The sequence below is a fragment of the Zeus faber genome (assembly GCF_960531495.2).
Source record: "Zeus faber genome assembly, chromosome: 18".
NCBI classification, from domain to species: Eukaryota; Metazoa; Chordata; class Actinopteri; order Zeiformes; family Zeidae; genus Zeus; species Zeus faber.
The window spans coordinates 18,749,795-18,772,830 of record NC_137210.1 but is presented as its reverse complement, the minus strand read 5'-3'; the positions used below and the strand labels follow the sequence as shown (position 1 = coordinate 18,772,830).

The 23,036-nt window shown below is 44.0% G+C and overlaps 3 protein-coding genes across 5 annotated transcripts in view; 2 read left to right on the top strand and 1 right to left on the bottom strand.

Moving 5' to 3' along the window:
- Positions 1 to 2,357, top strand: part of pttg1ipb (PTTG1 interacting protein b) — a 57,087-nt gene extending 54,730 nt beyond the window's left edge. Inside the window, exon 8 of the mRNA XM_080019190.1 lies at positions 2,341 to 2,357. The gene's annotated coding sequence lies outside the window, so the exon portion shown is untranslated. The remainder of the gene's footprint in view (positions 1 to 2,340) is intronic.
- The window catches only part of fmnl2a (formin-like 2a), a gene marked incomplete at its 3' end in the record, with an annotated part of 59,073 nt that extends 43,838 nt beyond the window's left edge, over positions 1 to 15,235 (top strand). The window contains exons 14-26 of one of the 2 annotated variants that reach the window (XM_080019188.1): positions 782 to 1,097; positions 1,309 to 1,482; positions 4,023 to 4,147; positions 4,560 to 4,762; positions 5,349 to 5,583; positions 6,013 to 6,081; positions 6,161 to 6,241; positions 6,750 to 6,879; positions 7,549 to 7,712; positions 7,809 to 7,910; positions 8,317 to 8,412; positions 9,135 to 9,255; positions 13,178 to 15,235. In XM_080019188.1, coding sequence (XP_079875314.1) covers positions 782 to 1,097; positions 1,309 to 1,482; positions 4,023 to 4,147; positions 4,560 to 4,762; positions 5,349 to 5,583; positions 6,013 to 6,081; positions 6,161 to 6,241; positions 6,750 to 6,879; positions 7,549 to 7,712; positions 7,809 to 7,910; positions 8,317 to 8,412; positions 9,135 to 9,255; positions 13,178 to 13,287 — 1,926 coding nt within the window. Of the gene's footprint in view, positions 1 to 781; positions 1,098 to 1,308; positions 1,483 to 4,022; positions 4,148 to 4,559; positions 4,763 to 5,348; positions 5,584 to 6,012; positions 6,082 to 6,160; positions 6,242 to 6,749; positions 6,880 to 7,548; positions 7,713 to 7,808; positions 7,911 to 8,316; positions 8,413 to 9,134; positions 9,256 to 12,215; positions 12,284 to 13,177 lie in introns of those variants that run through there. The other variant, XM_080019189.1, reaches the window with a different exon arrangement.
- Positions 15,236 to 18,235: 3,000 nt separating this feature from the next.
- Positions 18,236 to 23,036, bottom strand: part of prpf40a (PRP40 pre-mRNA processing factor 40 homolog A) — a 30,698-nt gene continuing 25,897 nt past the window's right edge. For both annotated transcript variants that reach the window (XM_080019717.1, XM_080019716.1), the window contains 10 exons: positions 22,818 to 22,932; positions 22,135 to 22,226; positions 21,907 to 22,023; positions 20,889 to 21,026; positions 20,150 to 20,245; positions 19,750 to 19,836; positions 19,466 to 19,556; positions 19,315 to 19,376; positions 18,639 to 18,791; positions 18,236 to 18,434 (listed from right to left, as the gene is read on the bottom strand). In XM_080019717.1, coding sequence (XP_079875843.1) covers positions 18,345 to 18,434; positions 18,639 to 18,791; positions 19,315 to 19,376; positions 19,466 to 19,556; positions 19,750 to 19,836; positions 20,150 to 20,245; positions 20,889 to 21,026; positions 21,907 to 22,023; positions 22,135 to 22,226; positions 22,818 to 22,932 — 1,041 coding nt within the window. In that variant the 3' untranslated portion in view covers positions 18,236 to 18,344. The remainder of the gene's footprint in view (positions 18,435 to 18,638; positions 18,792 to 19,314; positions 19,377 to 19,465; positions 19,557 to 19,749; positions 19,837 to 20,149; positions 20,246 to 20,888; positions 21,027 to 21,906; positions 22,024 to 22,134; positions 22,227 to 22,817; positions 22,933 to 23,036) is intronic.

The window sequence follows — 23,036 nt, the reverse complement described above, 5'->3', positions numbered from 1 at the left end:
AGTTCCTTAAGTAAGAGGAGAAAAAGCAGAGGAGGATGGAAGGCTGAAGAAGGAGGAAAAAAACGAAACAAAAAAAACAAACATCCGGAACACACAGCTGCAGATAAGAACACAGGCAAAGACAACACAGGATGGTGTGGAGTGCTCAGTGTGCAGACGGAGGACAGCGCCTTCCAAGGGAGAAAATAAAACAAGGATTGTTTAAGGAATACAACAACTAAAAAATATAGGATAATAATTATAAGAATATTGAATCTTCTGCCTCAGTTTCAGTGATCACAAGTGCCATGAGCCAAAGGGTCGAAGTATTTAAAGGGAAACAATGAGCAAATAAAATCACACAGTGAGTATCAAGGGGAAAATTTACTTAAAAACAGAAACATTTTTAATCATACATGGCACATCCATAAAAATACTATCCATATTAATACTAAGTATTAATTCCACAAGCTTGGACAATCTACTTTACTTTCATGGTAATCACACAGCTAGTCTGCAAATTATCTATTTTTATTTATTCTTTGTATGTTATCTCTGTGTGTGTGTGTGTGTGTGTGTGTGTGTGTGTGTGTGTGTGTGTGTGTGTGTGTGTGTGTGTGTGTGTGTGTGTGTGTGTGTGTGTGTGTGTGTGTGTGTGTGTGTGTGTGTGTGTGAGACATTTCTGATGGATTCCTCTGAAAGCTCCTCTAGCTCTTAATTAGCAGAAAGCACACCTCTCATTTTGAACCAAAACCACGTCCACTTCTAACCCTAACGTCCCCACACACACACACACACACAGGAGGTGTACAAGGACGCCAGCTCGCAGGTGCACACGCTGCGGGCGGCGGTGAAGCAGAAGGACGAGGCCCTGCAGCGGCAGTGCAACCTGGAGAAGAAGATCCACGAGCTGGAGAAGCAGGGGAGCATCAAGATCCACAAGAAGGGCGACGGAGACATCGCCATCCTGCCCTCGCTGCCGCCGGGCGTGTCGCTGGTGGAGGGTGGCCTGGTGGTGGGTGGTGTACCGGGGGGGAGCACGCACCATGTCGGACCCACAGGGGGCGTACCCGCGCCCCCGCCTCCGCCACCACCTCCTCCACCGATAAACGGCATCGGTAGGTTAATGTTTTTATCTAAGTTTTGTACTCTACACAAACGGGTGGAGCTAAGAGACGCAACTCGATTTGAAGTGGAGACGTTTTTGGCTATGAAATGCTCGTGCATCAGACCAGCCACAACAAACAGCCACTGCAAAAAAAAAAAAAAAAAGGAAAAATAAAAATTATAAATAAACAATGAATAAAAAAAACTCCGCTCTTCCCCCAGTTTCAAACGGCCCGTCGCCGGCGGCCACCCCTCCTCCCCCACCGCCTCCTCCGCCTCCCCCTCCTCCCCCCCCGGGGCCCATAGCGCAGATGCTGCCGCCCCCTCCGCCGCCCATGGCCCCGCCGCTGCCCGGCTGCGGGACGCCCACCGTCATCATGAACTCCGGGCTGGCAGGTGAGGTCACCACAAGTATCACGCTCCAGTACGGAATAGTACCAGAGAACGTATTCGTAGATAGAAGCACAACCTTTTATTTTAATTTTTAATTTTTATTTAATCGCTTCATTTGGGCCGTTGCTTGAATTCAGATTAATGTTATTGTTTATTTATTGGCACACTCGCACACAAGATATATAAATATATTTTATTCATCCTCAGAGGAAAATTGCAGTGTGAAAGCAACTCTTCAAAAAACAATCTAAACCTAAAATGAACAATAAACAGTAAAATAAACCAAGATAATAATAAACCCACAAATAAAAAATAAAAACACAATAAACCTAAAAATTTACCAGAGGATTGAAAACATTTGACAGTGTTTTATAAGACACACTCCTTTTTTTTGTATTTAATTTGTGGCTTTGTTTTTTTTTTTTTGTTTTTGTTTTTTTGTCTTTTTTTGGTGCATGTTTTCCAGCACGCTCACACACAGTACGTACTACTGTTTTTGTTGTGATAAAGTTTCTTTGTGGGGTGGGGAGTGTGTCTGCCAGGAGTGTGCGGGCGACGTGTGACTGTAACGCCCTTATCCCCCTCAGTCGTTAACTGAGGAACAGCGCTGTGCACGGTAAAATGTCTCATGCAAATGCATTTCTGGAGGCCGCCCTGAGAAACCTGAAACTCAAAACACAGCAACGTCCACAGGGACTGTAAGACTGTATTTCGGAGTGTTTCGTTTTTTTCCCGGAGTGTGACCGCACTGCCGTGTTGTGCGGGCGAAGTGCACGTCAGCTTTTTAGGCTTTCGTAATTCCTCGCCAAATCCGCCGATTTCCTAACAGTTTCTCTTTTCGATTGTTTCTCTTTCTTTCTTTCTTTCTTTCTTTTTACCGCCGACCAGAGGGACCCATCAAACTGTTCTGTAGGTTCTGTCTACATGTCAAAATGTTTCCCTGCCCCCCCCGCAACCCTACCCCAAGCCCCGAGTTTGGAAAATGGCATTTTTATTTATTTATTTCGTCCGGGGCGAATTGAACATACAGGAAATGCTTCATTACTAAAGGCTGATTGGCTCCCTAAAGGTCTCTGTGGCATTTGGGAAAATGGGGTTTGTATTGATATCAAACCTATACTTTTTTTTTTTTTTGTTTGTTTGTTTTTCTTCACCTTTTCACAACCAAAAGCCAATCAGAACTACTGCAGCCGCTCCCTTATAAAGCCATATTTCAAACTCTGCACGGTTCTCCCCCGTACCTGTACCGCCTTGTCTGTTTCATATCTTCATACCTGTACTCGTGTGCGTGTGTTTTTGGAGATCTGTGTTGCAATGCCTGGAAGTGTTCCTTGTTGCATGCTGTGGCAGGCAGGTGACGATGATGTTGATGAGAATGATGATGATGATGCAGCCGGAGATAAGCACGAGGGTTTGCGTAAAACTGGAACAGCCATTCGTCAGCGTCCCCTGGGCCTTACCTGCTGGCTCCTGTCCCACTGTGGCAAGGAGCCACCGTCAAGGTTTTAGCTTCAAGGAATAAGCCCGAGTGGGTACCGCAACCGGTTCTAACCATCTCCCCAAGATAAATAGCGCGGCCGTGCCAGTCAGGGAAGACGGCGCCCGAAATACCGTCGCTGAGCTAACTGCTCTTTATTTATGGAGAATGTGCTGCGTTTGTTTTAGTTTGTTTTAACAGCTTGAAAAACGATCACGTCTGCCTTTTTTGAATGGAATTAACAAACACTAATTACAGCCACAGTGACAGTCAAGTCATTTTGACAAACAAATATGTGGTAACAATAGGTAGGGGAGATGGTTTTAAGATTGATTTCTTAAATCGCTCAAATTATCAAAAAAAAAAAAAGGTAAAGACCGTATTAAAATACTTGAAAATGGTTAGTGGTCATGAAAAATGTTGAGAATGAGCCAGGCATCGCCAGATCAATTTGCTAATGCGTATTAGTCTGGAATATCTCAGTTGATTTTTGATTTCCAAGGGGTTACCAACCAGCGCAGACCAAAATGTCTCTGGACACAATTGGACAGACCTACAACCAATCAGGGCATTGGATAGACCTACAACCAATCAGAGCAAGGAAACGAGTGACGTTAAATTAAACTTGCACCAGATCCTGTGGGAAGTTGGGCAAACACGTCCTTCTTATCAACAAAAAAGCTTTTAAGAGAAAAGATACCGTCCAGTTCATTTAATACTATGGTGATGGCGGATTCAACAGACCCTTCCACATCAGGCGCAGCCATCTTCATCATCGCGGTATCAAACCCGCCCATATTAGATAAACATATTAGACTTGCCCAACCCTGCCAAGGTCGGGTGGACAGACGTACTCTGCAGAGCGACTGAATCATGAGTATAAAAATGTGTCGAAACGTGCTTAAAATTAGATTTGACTCCGTCGTTGAACAGAAGTTTCTGTCCCTGACACCCGTCAACCCCTTCCACCGTCCTCCTGCACGTGTATTTGTGTATCTTTTTCCATTTGCACGCACGACCCCCAACGCACAGACACAGATTCTAACTCCACGTTCCTCCGCTGCAGCCGTCAAGATTAAGAAACCCATCAAGACCAAATTCCGCATGCCCGTGTTCAACTGGGTGGCGCTGAAACCCAACCAGATCAACGGGACGGTCTTCAACGAGATCGACGACGAGAGGATACTGGAGGTAACCGCTCTGTGGAACAGGACGGCTGCCGCTCTTTCTCCTTTTGTTTTTTTAATGATGTGACATAACACGTTACTAATCCCGGGGGCGGAATTGGGGTGTGGACGGAAGCAGAAGTTGAGAGAACAGTGCAAGTAAAATAAAAAATAAAAAAAATGGATAAAGAATAAGAATGACAGAATGGATCACAATATTAAGGTGAGATAGAAACATGATAGTGATGAATTATTACAAAAATACTTTCAGTTATACTAGTAAAAATAGTACTGGTATATAAACCTGTGTGACAGGACAAACGGTAGCACTTCTTCTATGGATTTAATTTTCACAAATAACATGGAAATACGATCATTAGAGAATGAAGATGTCAAACTATGATTTAAACAGAGATGATGATGATGTGGTCTTCCAGGACCTGAACGTGGATGAGTTTGAGGAGATGTTCAAGACGAAGGCCCAGGGGCAGGCGCTGGACGTGACCATGAGCCGGCACAAGGTGATTCAGAAGGGGCCCAACAAGGTGGCCCTGCTGGACTCCAACCGGGCCAAGAACCTGGCCATCACGCTGCGGAAGGTGGGCAAGACGCCCGAGGAGATCTGCAAGGCCATCCAGCTGTAAGAGCCCCCTCCTCTCGCCTCTCCTCGTACTTATCTCGTTTGTCAGTGGTTTGTGGTCTGCGTGCGGCGATCCATATTCATTTCAAAACGTTATGTCCCTGCATGAGAATTTGGCTTTAAAAAGAATAAATAGACTCAAGCATGATGGCCTTTGGTACTCTTTTGGCCAGGAGACTGATACTGTTTAAATGGAACGATCCTGCTCCACCGACATATAGCCATTGCATCAGGGAAGTCATCTCCCATCTTAAATTGGAAAAGATAAGATACACTGTCTGAGGGGCTACTCGGAAGCTTTATACTATTTGGCAGCCTTTCTTAACCTTTGTTGAGAATATGGACGCTAACAGCACAACAATGTATCCTATTTTTCATATATGATGTTCATATGTTTATGTCTGGTATCTGGAGGGTGGGTGTTAGGGGATTTATTTTTCTGTTGGTCATGTTTGGACCTGTTGTTATATAATGTGGAAAAAGTAAAACAAGACTTTGAACAAAAAAATAATAATAGACAGATGATTGTGCTTCAAACGATACGTTTATTATGTAAAACCTGTCTGACCCGTCTCTCCCTGTGAAGGCTGGACCTCCGCACGCTGCCCGTGGACTTTGTGGAGTGCCTGATGCGCTTCCAGCCGACGGAGAACGAGGTGAAGGTGATGCGTCAGTTCGAGAAGGAGCGCAAGCCGCTGGAGAGCCTGACGGACGAGGACCGCTTCATGATGCAGTTCAGCAAGATCGAGCGCCTCATGCAGAAGATGACCATCATGGCCTTCATCGGGAACTTCTGCGAGAGTGTGCAGATGCTGACGCCGGTGAGGCACCCAGTTCGTTATTGCCCCGTTTCAGTGTCGTGGCTTGGAGCAAAGCGTCTATTTGGGCAGTTCGGTTCTGTTTATCTTAATTTGCGGTGGCGCGGTGAAAGTAAATTACAGCTCCGGAGTCATGAAGAGCTTCCGTCCTTGGTCCAGGATTCATCTGTTGGTTCAGAAACTCATTAGGATTGAGTGGAAATACTATGATACCATCAAATTAGAACATTATAATATCAATACTTTGTTTGGAAATGAACTATTTTCTGCTTCAATGAAATACAACAATATTTATAATAATGAAATGAAACCCATCTTTAGAGTTATTTTTGCTTTATTTCCACATGATTTCTGAGTTTTGATTGGACCTCTTGATTCCATGTCCTTTTTTTTTTTTTTTTTTTTTATTTTAATTTTTTTAACGTCCGACAGCAACTCCACGCCATCATCGCGGCCTCGGTGTCCATCAAGTCGTCACAGAAGCTGAAGAAAATCCTGGAGGTGAGTTCACCGCCTGGCGACGCCGAACGCGTCTCCGGGAGCATTTCTCTGACGGTTCTTTGGCCGCTTTGTTTCCCAGATCATCTTGGCGTTGGGAAACTACATGAACAGCGGCAAGAGAGGAGCAGTGTACGGTTTCAAGCTGCAAAGCTTGGACTTGGTGAGTGACCTTCTCCTGTATTTAAACCGCTGAAGCTAGTTTATTGATATTTCCCCTCCTTCCCCTAACAAAAAAAAAAAAAAAGAGATAAAATCAAGCCCCTTCTCAAGCCCCTTGTCAAGCTCCTCCTGACTCTGTATAGGAATGTAATATTTGAAAGATGAGGGAATAAGACCAGAGGTTCCCAACTGTGGTCCGCGGCCCCCTAGGGGTCCTTGAAGGGGGTTTGCAGCAAAATTGTTGTAGTTTATATTTTACACATTTTCTTAATTGTCAAAATATATAAAACCTTCAGAATCTGTGGGGGAAAATAGGAAAAAAACATGTAATGTAATATTAACTACAAATACTAAAAAACAAACTAATGGTGAGTTTGTTGATATTTCCTACTTATTGTCAGTTTCAAGGCAGAAGTGGAAGTTTTAGGACACGTTTCAATTCTGCCTGTTGTCAGAAGAAGCTGGATTTTGGGTTGGGTTATACCGTTTATGCCGCATTTTCCGCGCAGCTGCTCGACACCAAGTCCACGGACCGGAAGATGACCTTGTTGCACTACATCGCCAACGTGGTGAAGGAGAAATATCAGCAGGTCTCTCTCTTCTACAACGAGCTGCACTATGTGGAGAAGGCGGCGGCGGGTGAGTTGTGCGGCATCCCATAATGCGTCATGATCAGTTCATGGGGAGACACTAGATTCGTCCCCAGAGGGAAATTGGCAGTATAGTTCCTACCAATGTCACCACTTGGACACAGCAAGTAACATGACAAAAAAATGCAGATGTTAATTATATTGGATATAAAAATCTCCCCTTCCAACCCATACAGTATTGTATTCAAAATAATCGAATCATTTTAGATCAAATTCACTGTAGCTTAAACAAAAAAAAAAAAAAGCATGCAGTACTCAACACATTAAAATGAGAATGTGGTCCTGTGCTGAGTCACTGCTCAACTCGCTGCACCATGGAATGCAAAGCAACGTTGAGGAAAACAAAGAGGCATTCTAAACATTACAAGCATCTGCTCCGTCACCTGGGTGGAGACGATAACAAATAACGGAAGTCACAGATTCTCTTGAAATGTGGAAACATTTGTTGCACATATGTTCACTTTTTTTTTTTTTTTTTTTGTTTTGTTTTAACATGACTTTTTACATTTCACTGTCGTCGGGGGAAGCATCAATATCAAATCGATTCTCATGACTTTTGACTGTTCTTCCAACAATTCACCAGTGGCTCTTGTCCCTTCCCCTCGTCAGTGGATGTGCTTCTATACGTCTATACTGTGTGTGGTTTACTTTTGGGCAGTGTCGCTGGAGAACGTGCTGCTGGACGTGAAGGAGCTGCAGAGGGGCATGGAGCTGACCAAGCGGGAGTACAGCCTGCACGGCCACAACACCATGCTCAAAGACTTCATCACGCACAGCGAGGGCAAGCTGAAGAAGCTGCAGGACGACGCCAAGATTGCACAGGTGGGCGCGCCCGCCGTTTGTAATATCACGTCTGGACGCGAGCGTCACGCGCCGGACTCCGGCTGGAGACTCACCTCCGGGTTTCGCCCTCGACAGGACGCCTTCGACGAGGCGGTTAAGTTCTTCGGGGAGAACGCCAAGACCACGCCTCCGTCCGTCTTCTTCCCCGTTTTCGTGCGATTCGTCAAGGCCTACAGGGTGAGTCTCTCTCTCTTTCTCTCTCTCTCTCTCTCTCTCTCTCTGTCTCGGGGGTTTGACAGCAATCCACCATCGGGGGCCGCAGAACCCAGTTTGGGGAACCCCGGTGTGCAGCACGCTATGCGGTTCTACAGCCAAATATGTGTAACTTGTGTGCGTGAGTTGAAAGAGCTAATGATCACGTTGGCATTCATCTAGGGTGTGTGGCCGCACGATATCGACAAAGTCAAATATCATGACATTTTCGGACAAACACCGCACTGTTGATTGGTTTGACCACGCAGGTCGTTACAGATCAGAACAGCTACGGTATTATGTTGTCTCTTATCATGTAGTCTCTTATCAACCATATTACATTGATGCCCAGCCCCAAGCTCGACTGTGTGTTTGTCTCTTTGTACGGAAGCAAGCGGACGAGGACAACGAGCAGAGGAAGCGGCAGGAGCAGATGATGATGGAGAAGCTTCTGGAGCAGGAGGCCCTGCTGGAGGAGGAGCAGAAGGTACGAAGCCTCTCCACCTTCCCTCTAATCTCCCCCCGCCCCCGATGGCAGATTAGCGGTGTGATGGCCGCCTGCTGCTTGTGGTTATATTGGGTTGTGGCGCCTGGCGTCCTGCTGCCTCGCGTCACATCAGCTCAGGATCAGCAGCAGCGGAACTTCAATGCTCCATTTAACACACACGCGGCAACACACACACACACACACACACACACACACACACACACACACGTAAATGTTCTGAAAGTCACTTGGGAATTTAGAGATTTATGGCATCATCAACGTTAGTTTTATTTTTCTTGTTCACTGCATTGAATAATTCAGTGATGTTTGTGTGATGGTATGCATTAACAGACTCACTGACTACTTTCTTCCAGGCTGTCTGCAGGTCCTTCAAAGGTCTTGTTTAACCGAATAAATATTATGCCCTGAGGCATGGAATAGTCTCGGTTTTTCGGAGGTCTTCATTTTATCTGTTGTAGATGAACGCAACTCAGTTCATACGTACCTCCAATACCCTATGATTCCTGGAGACGACCTGTGTATCTGGTTTGTTTGCACTTTTAAGAAGTGTGTGTGTGTGTGTGTGTGTGTGTGTGTGTGTGTGTGTGTGTGTGTGTGTGTGTGTGTGTGTGTGTGTGTGTGTGTGTGTGTGTGTGTGTGTGTGTGTGTGTGTGTGTGTGTGTGTGTGTGTGTGTGTGTGTGCGCGCGCGCGCGCGCCTCAGTCTCCGCACAAGAGCAAGCGGCAGCAGCAGGAGCTGATCCAGGAGCTGCGGAAGAAGCAGGTGAAGGACAGCAGACACGTCTACGAGGGCAAGGACGGCGCCATAGAGGACATCATCACCGGTGAGTACGCCCCCCTCCCTCCCCCCCCGCTTCGCGCGAGAGGAAGGAAAGCAAACGGGTTGGAATGCATGCCGGTCATTAACGCGGTTTCTTTAAAGCCACTAACCGCCATGTGTCGGGGCCTCGTGTAATTCAACCGGGTTTCTGTTTTTAACACCAAGTGCCGACGTGCGTTGACAATCCGGCGGATTGAGCCACATTCTGAGCTTTCTAAAATGTGCGTCATTGCTTATGCATTCTGCTTGTAGTTTGGTGTGTACGTAGTCTGGATCGGGCTCTGACTCATTCCTCGTTCTCGCTGTTCGCAATAGCGTTTGACCAGCAGAAAAGGACAAACTGCAGGGTTTTACTTCTTTATTTATTTTTCATCAACAATGGAAAGAAAAGGTCCTTTGTGTTTTGTAAATGTGACTTGTTGATGACACGGCGTGAAAATTCAGACCATGCCCCGAAGGTTTAAGTATCTGCAATAATAAAAGATTTCTAACCGTCTAACCCTAACCCTGATGTCCCCCATCGTAGAAAAAAACACTTTTTCTTTTAACGATAAAAATTCAGCGCCCGCGAGGCTCCCAGGATAGTTGTCGTAATCCGCTCGTCACCGTTCTAAAAGACATAATAATAACAACATTGAGCTGTTGCTTGTCGGGGTATTTGCTGAGCTCTAACCGGTGCTAAATGGCTGTTAGGAGTCTTCTTGCTTTTTGTTTTTTCTCTCTCTCTCTCACACCCTGTGTCTTGTCCTGTGGCTGTTGTCCCTGTCGTTCTCGATGCAGTGCTGAAGACGGTGCCCTTCACCGCCCGCACCGCCAAGCGCGGCTCTCGGTTCTTCTGCGAACCCGCCCTCAATGACGAGTACCATTACTAAAGCTTGTAGAACTGTTTCTCTCCTCAAAGGTCGCTGGAACACGCCCTTCTTCACTCCTCACCTCGTGTGCACCCTCTTATTCTAACTCTGACCCGTGCATGGGTGTGTGTGTGTGTGTGTGTGTGTGTGAGATCCAAGCGTCGGGAGGCGGTGGCTACTCGTGCATGTTTGTTTTGCCTCCCCCCTCCAAAGCATGACGAGGTGGTGGTCCTGACGGTGTTATTTTTTTTTTTTTGTTGTTTGTGTTTTTTTATCTCTCCCACCTGCATGACCTGAGTGTGAACCTCATTCCACTCATCGTTCATCATCATCATCACGTTAGATTTTCAGCTGCAGCAAACCATAATGTCACAGAAGGAGCCGTCTCCAAGGTCGTCCTTATCTCTGCAGGAGATGAAGATTGATGTGGGGAGGGGAAGTTGTTTTTGTGAAGTGCACACAAATAGTCAACGAGGCGCCATCTAGTGGCAGCGAACTGAACAACAAGACCGAGGTGGACGATAGTTACTCTTGTCATGGGTGTCTGTGTCCTTAAATGTTTTAAGATGATAATAAGACAACTCATACAATTTACACTGTGAAGCCTGAATTCAAGTTCAAGAGATTATTTGTCGCATACATACAGTCATTCACATATGCAGTGAAATGTCATGACACCCGGTGATTACGCACAAGTTCTGTAAGCTCTAAAAATACTAAAATGTGCGTAATTTCAACATATACATGTATTTTATTTACTTCGACCAAGGTTTTGTTAAGAATAATACAAATTGTAAGATAATATATAATAATGATATATATATATATATAATAATAATAATAATAATAATACACATCTAGCTCATAACCTCCCCTATTTCTACCCAATACTTCCTCTCTGCTTTACCGTATATAGTAACTATCTGCACTATTTAATTGAACCAAAGGGAGGATTTGTCAGGAAAAAAAGATTGAATGAAATCTTAAATTATATCAAAATTAGTTTTAAAATGTATTAAATTGAACTGACACCCGCAGGCACCCTGTGTAGAACTCTACATTTTGATAAAAGGTCAGAAACCCAAATCCCCGTCATATCATATTATACTGTCAAGGATTACAGCAGAAACATGGTTGTTTAACACTATAAATGTCAGAACAACTCTCTGCACATTCTGTGTTTGTTTTTTTTTTTGTAGGGCCTGTGGCATTATTTCTTGCTGTCTCCTGTTCCGTTAAAGTCTGCACCAAATCCACGCGTGTTTATGATGTCACACATTGCCGCTGCTGCTGTTCCTCTTTGGCTCTGGCTTCTGGCATGCAAACGCCCATTTTCCTGCACGCTACCCACAATGCATCCCTGCTCCGCTCGCCTCTCCTTACCTCCCGCTTGGCGCCCGCCACCTGCTGATAGGTCACCCCGCTGCCCGGCGACTCCCCCGCCGCGCGGCGAGCTCCACCGGCTCCGGGTCGCCGACGCGGTGCATCGGCAGCTCTGGTTCTAAACGTTGTTGTCACCGTGTGGTACTAACATGCAGCCAGGTCCATTCTTCATTCATTCTTAATATTTGATCCAAAATGGAGTTCTAGCAGAAACCACTGGGTCACCTGGCTGGATGCATGCTTTTTTTCTTTTTATCAGTTATCCTGAAAGATGCCTTTTTGGTGCTGGATTTTTTTTTTTTTTTTTTTATTTCATTCTCTTAATTGGGTTTTTGTAATCTCCTCGGTACTCCAGGTTCGAAGCGGGTCTTTCTGTCGCGCTGGCAGCCACTCTGCAAAGCAGCCTGAGTTTAGAAACAAAGCAGCAAAAAAAGAAAAAAGAAAAACGAGCTGTGCCTCCCTGCTCTCTCATTCTCTCTCTCTCTCTCTCTCTCTCCCTCAACGCCCCCCCACGCCCACGCCCACGCCCACACCCACGCCCACGCCCACACCCACACCCACGCCCACGCCCACGCCCACGCCCACGCCCACACCCACGCCCCAGCCGCCTCCTGCCTTCCCACTCTGCTTTGCCTCGCACAGCGCCCCCTCTGGCACAGAGTGGAACTGCTCAGGTCACACGGTCCTGGGTTTTTTTTTTAACCTCCGTTTTGTTCTTCTCTTCATCTAGCCCTAAAGAAGAATAATATTACTAAATTTCCCAATGTCTACTCGAGGGTAAGGAACTCCTCCCAATAGCACCCCAGTGGTGGATGTGTCCCAAACCTGGCAAGCATCTCTTTATTACCCCCCTTTCTTTCTCTCTCTCTCTCTCTCTCTCTCTCTCTCTCTCCATATAGTCCCACTTCTGTTCTGCCTCCCTCCTCAAATATCGCTTGTACTAGATTAAAGAAGAAGGAGAAAAAAAAAAAAAAGCATCTTCCCTTTTGTTATACAATAAAAATACAGTCCACGTTTACGAGGTAGAAGGAGTTTTAGCTTGTTTACTTGTCAGAACGCACATTTTACATCGCCTGTGGATAGCTCACATTTTAAGATTCTCAAGTCTCTCTTTTCATGTTTTAGAAAACTCGAAACCATCCTGAAAATGAACTCCCGGTCCCGCCGACAAGTGTAAAATTATTGTTTTTGCCGTATTTTGATCATTGCATTCGAAAGGGTGGAAGAACCTTTGCAATAATACGGCAAAACCGCGTTTTACCCGAGTTGTCAACTATGAGATCATTTTAAGGAAGGTTTTGCACCACATCCAATTTTCCAAAACGGAGACATTATTTATATATATATTATCAATAAATCCAGAACAACGATCAGGGCTCAGAATGTAAAATGTGTGTGTCCAGTAAACATCCTTCACGCTCCAAGTCATTCCCAGTGAAAGTGATGCTTCTGTTTGAATTTAGTGTAATTGTTTAAACACTGGCAGAGAGGCTGGCACAACCGCTCAGAGAGAGAGATGATTTACTTTGATATTTTCCTCCTGTGTCGACCTCAAGCTGCTTTGAGTGACTGGCTGCCAGTGTGTGGAGCCTGTGGGCTCCTCAGACGCCGCTGACAAGCTACTGACGGATCTTTTATCGCCCCCCCCCCCCCCACACACACACACACCTCCACCCCCTCCTCTGCCTCCAGATCTGAGGAACCAGCCGTACAGACGGGCGGACGCCGTGCGGCGGAGCGTCAGGCGACGTTTCGACGATCAGAACTTGCGGCCGGCGAACAACGCGGAAGTGGTCATGTGACGAGGGAACGAGGGATGTGCTGAAGGAGGAGAGAGAGAGAGAGAGAGAGAGAGAGAGAAAGGGGGGAGGGATGAGAGGGCGAACGTGAATGTGAGATGAAGGGTGCCAGGAGGCGACTGATCCAGAGGGTTGCTGTGGCGATGGGTGTGTGTGTATATATATGTATATATATATATATGTGTGTATATATATATATGTATATATATACTGCCTCAAACAAGGGTTTGAAGTGGTTATTCTGCTCTCACTGTGAAGGACTGCACCGAAAGAGAGAACTTTGAAAGGTGGACTCTGAGAAACCTTAGATACAGCAAAGTGCCTGAAACCTTTTTTTTTTTTTTTTGTCTGTGATTTAATGTCATTACGTCCGATGTCCGTCCTTTGTTTTCTTACTGATCATTTCAAGCAATATAAATAACTCGACCAGGCTTTAAACTGTAAGAGTGTGTAGATTTGTAAAACTGGACGAAAGGAGACGTGCACGGAATGTACGGTGCACGAGCCCCGTGTGGCAAACACATTCCAGGCCAAACGATGTGCTCCACCAGCACTTTAATAATAAAAAAAAAAAATTAAAAAAAAAAAAAAACGCGATAGCTTTTACATTTTTTTTTTTTTTCTTCCAAAAGGGCTGATGGACTCTTTAAAAAGGGTTCACGTATCAAGTATTGAGATGTTGAGATTAAAAGCAGTGATCCAAAACTAATTTCAAACTCGGTGGAACTACTTCACTGAGTTTAAAATGAGATGCAAAGTCTGAGACGGTGAATAATGCAACGTAAAGCTACAGATATTAAAGCCAAGTCCTGAAAGTGGTTTTAAATGTGAATCTTTTATTTTTATTTTTATTTTTTCTACTGCACAGCCTCTCCGTACGACCTCGTACTGACATCTCAGTCATGAGGTTCTCTTTGAATGGACCGAGCGGTGGACTCATACGCTCCCCTGTAGAACCGGCCGCTCTGCTTTTTGGGGATCTCACGTCAGGTGCCGTCCGTTGACTTTTGGGACTGAAGTCGCGCGTGGGAGACCTTGACGTCCGCGTGATGAACACGCGGTGAAAGACTGGATTGATTTGATTTCTAACGCTCTTATTGGATTGTACGCGACCACTTCAAATGTTTACGTTTTAGTTTATGGTTTCCATGGTTACTTTCCCCGTTTGACCCAAATGTCGGTCGTATTTTGAGAGCTCCTCGTCCTTGAAGACACAGCAAACAAGTGTTTTTTTTCCCCTAAATGTACAGATATTTTGCTATAAAAAAAGTTTGTTCCCATTTTTTTTTTTTTTACTTCCTAATTCATATTACCGAAAGGTTAATATTGTACATATTGTTTAAAAAAAAAAAAAAGTTTGCGATGCTCTGTGCTATACAATTTGAATGTTATTAACTTATAGTTTTTGTTTTACTTTTTTTTTTTTTTTTTTTTTCATATTTAATTAAGCCGAAACTGTGGCTTAAACAATTAACAGAAATATTTGAGTACTATTAAAACGTTTCCTTCATACTGGAGGCACCGGATCACTACATGTACTATTGAGGGTGTATCACAACGCAATACCAAGCCATTAATCGTACTCTGATTTAATAACTGTTATGTTTTGATTACAATGGGACATTAACATGATTGATTAAACTGTGCATACTTGATCGACGTTATACAGACAAATGTTGGGTTCTGTTCACTGGCTTTATGTGTTTCGGGATACGATCTCTCTGAACCATAAATAATCTCCACGTAAGCATGTGCTGCCATTTATCTTCTCAACTTCACTGTCCATGTCCGCATCGTTTGACGGGATCATACTGGCATGTCTTTTGTTTCTCCACTTTATCAGACATGTATTTTAGGCATTGTGTGCTCATTACAAAATGCTTACAATAACTTTTTTTTTACATTAGGTGGTATTGAGATTTTCAATGATAAAGATCAAATAAACTATTTACATGGAATTTTGTGTTTTTATGTTCATTGTAAATAAGTATTTTTGCAGATAGAGCCCAATTACGTGTGCATAAATGTAAAGATTTTAAAATCTTCATTCAATTGGGTGAGCGATCCATTCATCCTGTTTAGAAAATCAAAAACAAATCGATATTAAAGGGGCCCTATTATGCGTTTCCTTATTTTCTGTCATACACCGATCAGCCACAACAAAACCACTGACAGGTGAAGTGAATAACATTGCTCATCTGGTTCCAATGGCACCTGTCAAGGGCTGGGATGTATTAGGCAGCAAGTGAACAGTCAGTTCTTGAAGTTGATGCGTTGGAAGCAGGAAAAATGGGCAAGCGTAAGGATCTGAGTGACTTTGACAAGGACCAAATTGTGATGCTAGACGACTGGGTCAGTGCATCTCCAAAACGGCAGGTCTTATGGGGTGTTCCTGGTGTGCAGTGGTTTGTACCTACCAAAAGTGGTCCAAGGAAGGACAACCGGCAACAGGGTTATGGGTGCCCATGGGCTCATTGATGCGCACGGGGAGCAAAGTCTAGCCCGTCTGGTCCGATCCCCCAGAAGAGCTACTGTAGCACAAATTGGTGAAAGAGTTAATGCTGCTATGATAGAAAGGTGTCAGAGCACACAGTGCATCACAGCTTGCTGTGTATGGGGCTGTGTAGCTGCAGACCGCTCACCCATGTCCACCACCGAAAGCACCTACAATGGACACGTGAGCATCACAACAGGACCAGGGAGCGATGGAAGAAGGCGGCCTGGTTTGATGAATCACCTTTTCTTCTACATCATGTGGATGGTCGGGGGTTAGGGTCCGATGGAGCATCAGTGGGATGTTCTGAAACAAGCCCGATCCATGGAGACTCCACCTCTCAACTTCCAGGACTTAAAGGATCTGCTGCTGACGTCTTGGTGCCAGATACCACAGGACACCTTCAGAGGTCTTGGAGTCCGTGCCTCCACGGGTCGGAGCTGTTTTGGTGACACGGGGGGGAGCTACACAAAATGAGTGGTTATTAGTGGCCGTTTTAATGTTGTGGCTGTGTAGATATGTGTGTTACAACGTGAGATGTTCAAATTGGAGGCGGCCAAAGTGTCAAAAAGGGAGGTAAACTAATGACAAAGTAATCACCGAGCGCTCTGAACGCTGTTTCTAAAGGTTTTTCCTGCTCTCTGCACGAGCTGACATGACAAATAGTGCATTTGTATTGTAGATGTACTCATTATATTTTATGACATTTACATGAAACAAAAAAAAAAAAAAAACCCGCGTGCGAGAGTCCCGGTGCATTGGTTCTCGCCTCAAAATTTGTTCAGAATCAGATTTTAGCGTAGTGATGAGGTGAAATCAGTGGAAGATTACAGCGCAAATAAAATGGATTCCGGAGTGGAGCTCAGAGCCCACAACTGCACACCCTGAAAAAGCCCATTTTGGAACAGGCCGGGTTTAGAGGCATGTCACAATGGCTCAAATGCATAATCTGAGTGGTATTTTCAGCAAAAAAACCCCAAACTTCAGAAACATGTGTTGGGGACCTCAGGGACCTATATTAACATGTGTAAAAAGGAGAAAAATAGGTCCCCTCTAAACCATTAGAATTTGATTTGGTGCACTGCATTTTCAAGTTTGCAATTTATTCACCTACTGGTAATTAAGAGGTATGAAAGAGCACTTTTTTTTTTTTTAAGTTCAGTTACACCACTTTTAAGACCTTACTCGGTAAAAGCCCGTCGACTTATATATGATGAAATGATTCTGCGTTGGACCCTTTGTTACTTTTCAAATTGTTTGGGACTCAGCAACTGCTCCTGAACTCACTCAGCTTTGTTGGGATGATCTGTTGGCATAAACCCAAATTTCAGAAGTGTAGAAATTACTTTAGATTCTATCATTTGTTTTGGTCTGATCCCCACCCCCCACATTTACCTGATTTATTGTGGTCGATGAGCCCAGCGATGGGGAAATATTATATATATATAATATTATATATATATATATATATATATATATATATATATATATATATATATATATATATATATATACACACACACATACTGTAAAGAGCCCTAGAACACTGGTTCTGAAGGAAAATCCTCCCCTAATAAGTTCCTTATTTCTCACTGGTTCAGGAATAAAGTTTTTTTTTTTTTGTAGTTTCAAACAAACAAAACTGTTCAGGGTGAGAGAAGATCCAGAGAAGCGCTCAGCTCAGCTGCAAAGTCACACCTCCACCCAATGTTCCACTCCAGTGAAAGTACTTGAACTTTAATCTTTTCATATTAAATCGTGTGTTCAACATGACATGGTACTGTCAACACCTCCGCTGGTATTGAAAACCCTTAAGAGTAAAAATAACTGATATTTTGAGGTGCTAGATCAATGTAGTGGAGTGAGTTTTTCCTTTGAAATTAAGCAGTAAATAGAAATTCCCCAAAAATGGAATTACTCAAGTACACCTACAGCAACTGCTTTTTTTTCCCCCAGGCGATTACGATCGCCTTTCCATTTTGGCTGTTGAAAAGTACCAAGTTCCACTGTAAAGTAGTTGTATTCCATCACAAACGTATTGAAACGTGTGACGTCGTTGAAGGAAATAGCATTTTATTACATGTACAGAGAATTCTCAAGACTCCAATCAAAATCCCCATCAATCCATCTTTTGACTTACGGCCCAACTTAAGTTAAAACGTTTCAAAGCGGACTTACGTAGGCAGGACATGTCGATTCTTCAAGTGGACCGCCGTCTATCTAACCTAAAAAGTCAGTGCGGTCGAGTCGCCGTGGGGGATTAGGATATGCTTCCAATTCGATATCAAAACAATGGGCGAAGGAAATAATAAAAATAAAGAAACGTACATCTACGACTTACTAAAAAATGCGGCTAGAGCATAAAGGAAGGCAACGAAAAGGCCGTTCAATGTAAATATCAACCCCTTTCATGTCGGTGAAATGAGTCAGCGGACAGGCTTGGTGAGCTGGATGGAGTAGAATCCCGAAAAATCGTGGGTTTTTTTTTTTTTTCTCTTCCTCCTTCGATGGGATGTGCAGCCTGGTCAGCACGGGGTGGGGGAGGGCAGGGAGAGGAAGGAGGAGATCACGGAGCGTCCAGCTGTTCCAGTAAAGTTCTCCTCCTCTTCTCCAGCTCTCCTTCGCTCAGCTCGCTGCCCGAGGTGTCCCAGCCGCCCTGCGTACAAGGGTGTGGCATCAGATGGTCATTATTTTTTCTCTCCCCCACCCCCCCCCCGATTCAAATCCACGAAAGCACATCGACGCCGCGCAGCGAGTATGAATACATTTGCGACGCGCGATGAAACAGGCGACGTTTCTTCTTTTTTTTTTTTTTTTAGTGCCATCGCTGACGTTAACTGGACGGAGTGAAAGCACCGACCTCCTCTTTAGCAGCTTTCCTCTTTGGCGACTTCTGTTTGGAATCCGAGTGGCCCTTCCCTCGGGACTTGTCGTTCTCTTTGTCTTTGTCCTGGTCCTTGTCGCGCTTCCCGTCCCGCTCGCGTCCTTTCTTCTCTCCCTCAGACTCGGAGGCCTGGAAGGTAAACGCACGTCTCCTGAAATTCTCCCTCAAATAGCAATTTATTTATTCATTTATTTTTGCATTATGAGTATGAAGGATCAACGCCGCGTGTTATCACTCCCTCCTCGGGTCAGTGATATTTGCTGAAACCATGGAAACAGCTACTTTAAACCTTGACATTTCTGATTTTTGTTTTCTTGTAGTTTTGTTTGATAATATAAAAAAAAAAAATGTGGAATGAACAAGCATATAGGCTCACTTCAACCCCAGAATGCATAATGTTGGTTCAAAATGGCCCCCCTGAACAAAACATGTTATTCACAAGTTCATATACATGATCTAATTCAATATATAATCAGACAAATTGAGAAACAACGAATTCACGTCATCAAAAAACACCTCCATTAAGGAATTCCTGGGATTACAAGTGATTAAAATAAAGCAAGAAAACAATCCCCCGGCTCATTTCTGACCCGTCGTAGAGTTTATTCTGGGGTTAAAAAGAAAGGACGTTGATGATGGGAGCTTCACTTACAGACTTGTGGCGTCTCTTCTTGCCCTTCTTCTTGTGCTTCTTGGACTTCTTGTAGCTTCTCTCTGGTGATCGGGAAGAGGGGAGCAGGTCAGCGACAGTTCAGAGGCCGTTCCATCCTCCCCCCCAAATTCTGTCCGTCAACACCACTCACCGGACTCTCCGCTGGACGAGCGCTCGGACGGCGACTTGGACTGGGACCTCTTCTTCTTCTTGTGGTATTCATCGTCTTCAGACTCGGAGCCCTGGCGCGGCCAAGGAGATGGATGTTTGGGTATTTGATTTTATTTACTATTCAATACAATATTCCAATAGATTCAAAATAATAGACAATCAAATTCAAGTGTAAAATCCGGAAACAAGCTGACTCAGTTAAGTAAGGGAAAAATGTTTTTTTTATTGTATATTATATGTTTCATTTATTAGAGGTGGACTGACCGATCGAGAGCGGGAGCGCTTCCTGTGGTGCTTCTTGGACTTCTTCGAGTGCTTCTTTGTCTTTGAATGGTGATGCTGACATTCATGCTGTCGAAACAATAACATCGATTCCACAATCACAAGTTTCCATCCTTATTTAAGGGGGATTTTTAACCAAAGATAGGAATGCAACAAATAAAATGTGAACACTGTGTTACACTGCATGTTCAAATGTCAGCAGATACCTCTTCTGCCAGAGCCAGACATTTATATTAAAAGCTTGTGATAGTGGCATAAAACGAAAATAAATAAATAAATAAATTGACAATCGCAAATATTAGTCGGCTAAAATTCCACGATGGTGACAGCGCTGAAGATTTGGCTTCGGACGGCGTTCAGGTTGATGTGGAGGAAGCCTCACCTCCAACACGTGCATGAAGTCTTTGAATATCCTTTTCCTCTCCGATTCCAGCGTCAGGTCTTCGAAGGCAGATTCTTTGAGGAATCTTTCCCGGACCTGAGCAGAAGGAACACATTCATTCCAAATCGACAGGGGACGGCGTGTTTAGGGAGCCACGTCATCACAGGCTGAAATATCAAAATAACATTTTGCATTATAGGAATATATTACGTCCTGGATCAAAACAATAGAACGCCGAACAAATGCTGAGCATAAAATAATCGGCGCCAACAGCGGTGATGTGCGCTGGAGGCCTTGCCACGGGCACCACAAACGAAGCAAGAAATGACTTTTTGGGATCCGTTCCACTATTCTCCCCCTCACTCCCAGAAGTTAAATCAGTTAACAACGGGACTGGTTTTTTTTTTTTTACATAAAAAAAATAAAAATAAAATCATGTGACAAATAAACCTCTCTTGAATCAGATAATTAGGATGGTAACATTACGGGTCCCCAGCACTACTACGTTTAAAAGACGAAAATCCAGTCTAGTAAAGACGTTTCATTTAAAGATTGACATGATATGGTCCCGGTACAGCATCTCAAAGTGTATCGATGGTACCGATACACTTTGAGAAGATGAAATACTAAATAAAGCCTGAGTGATTTTCTTTTTTTTTTTAAATGTGTGTTACTTTAATATGATATAAGATTGGTAAGCGTAATAACATGTGAGCGTTATGGACAGAAAAGCACGCACTCCCTCCCAGCTGGCTTCGGGCTCCAGCGGGGGCGTGGCCTGCTTCAGCATGCTCTTGAACGCGGCCTCTTTCCTCTTCATCTTCCTCGCTTCCTCCTTCTCTCGCTCCCGCTCTCTGGCCTCCGCCTTCTCCAGCAGCTACACCGGAAAAAGTGGTCACGGTTAAACACAGCGTTTAAAACATGGAGGACTGTTTTTGACAATCCTTTAAAAGACGGCTTCACTTTAACAACCCTGGCCTCATTAAAATGTTGGTTCTGATCATCGATCATGAATATTTACAGCACAACCTCATTGAAAACCTTTTTGCTAAAATGTGTAAAATCTATAACCTTATTCTGAGGAGGTATTTTATTGTATTATGTTACAAATATTCAGTAGTGTTCCGAGGTGTGACCCGATGGAGCCAATTACAGAGTGACCTGATTGGTGGAGGCGGGGCAGCAGCCACATAAGCGGCCAAATGGACGGAAGGAGGCAGGAGAGAGACATGACGCACATGGAGAGAACAGTCGGTGGAGAAAGGTCAGAGCAGGACCTGAGCCACTGTTTTGTTTTGTTTTTTTTGGTGCTGAATCCATCACCAAGGACTTTGATTATATACTCTACGTCATTACCAGTTTTTCTTTTTTCTTCTTTTTTTCTTCACGCGGCTTGCAAAAACTCGCTGGACATTTTTGGCCCCGGTCCGATTCCATTCCATTCCAACCGTCTCATACAGCCTCGCAACAGTGAAGCACTATCAGGGCGTGTCACTGTGTTTAAATGTAGTCCAAGGTTTTAGGCCTTAAAGTGTTTAATCGCCTTTTGAAAAACAGGAAACTCACATCATCCCATGTGTCATGGTTTTTTTTTTTTTAGTTTTTTTTTTTTTATACCCATTTTGAATAACAGTAATATAACATTTTATTATAACCAACATTTTAATACCTTTGACAAAAATATGTGTTATCCTTTTTGCCACTTCAGAGCGACTGGGATGTTAAGTATGAATGGAAGTAGAAAGGGGGACTCTTACGCTGTTGAAGGCCAGCTTGATGTTGCCTGCATCCAGGGTGGTCGCCCGCTTGTCTGAGCTGATGACGGATCCAAAGTCCTCAAAACCAGTGTTGATCTCGACCAGGAAGTTCTTATCCTGAGCGCAAAATGATCCACAGCGGCAATGACGAAAAAAGAAAGAAATATCACTCTAAATCTAACTATGAATGGGTGTTTTCGCCAGTGCAATGACAGTGCGATTTCGGACCTTGAGGATGTCCTTGATGATCCTCTTCTCGTCATGGTAACGGGCCTTCAGGTCTTCAACGTAGAATTTAAACAGATCCAGAGGAGTGGAACCTGTAGCAGAGGGGCCATGAATCAAATGACCTTACCTCCCAAATTAGGTGGCTGGTTTTATTGCACATGTTCCTATCCCATGCCCTATGAGCAGTAATAGGCATTTCATTGGATTTAAGTTATCGCCCTATCGTGTCACAGACACAAATACAAAATAAAGACGGAGCAAGGTTAATATTGAAAAAATAACAGACGACTACCATGCTTTTAACTTCGTCACTATGGTCCCGTCTCCCTCAATTTATTAAATCAGCCAAATCTGCTGATTGCTTGAAGCAACTCCCAAAATCAAATTTCTAAAGATAAGTTTGACCTTTGTTTTATGTCTATTTTAATTAAATATGTTTGTTTTAACTTATTTTCCATTGTGCATGTATTTTCAGCATTTTAAAGGCAAGATTTATTTTATGCCTGCATTCCTTAAGCTTTACACTTTTACTTACCACGCCAAAATAAAACAATTATTCTTAAACAGCAAAAACAAACGGATTAAAGAGATGAAACTTCCGCCCTGTATCCCAGTGCAAGTCAGAATCTTTGCGTTGTTTGTGTGTGTGTGTGTGTGTGCGTGCGTGCGTGCGTGCGTCTTACCCGGCTGGCCCAGCATGTTGGCGAAGCGGATGTCGGAGCTCACAGTCGGGTACATCTCCATCCAGGCGGACATGGAGTGGAGCTGCCCGTGGTCGTGCAGTTCGTCCAGAAATTTCTGAGAAGAGGATTTTTTGGCTTTTTGCTTTATCAACTCTCGGCTTAAAAAAGGGTTGCATTGGAAAAAAAATTCTTTCCTCCTTTTCGATACAAAAAAAAATA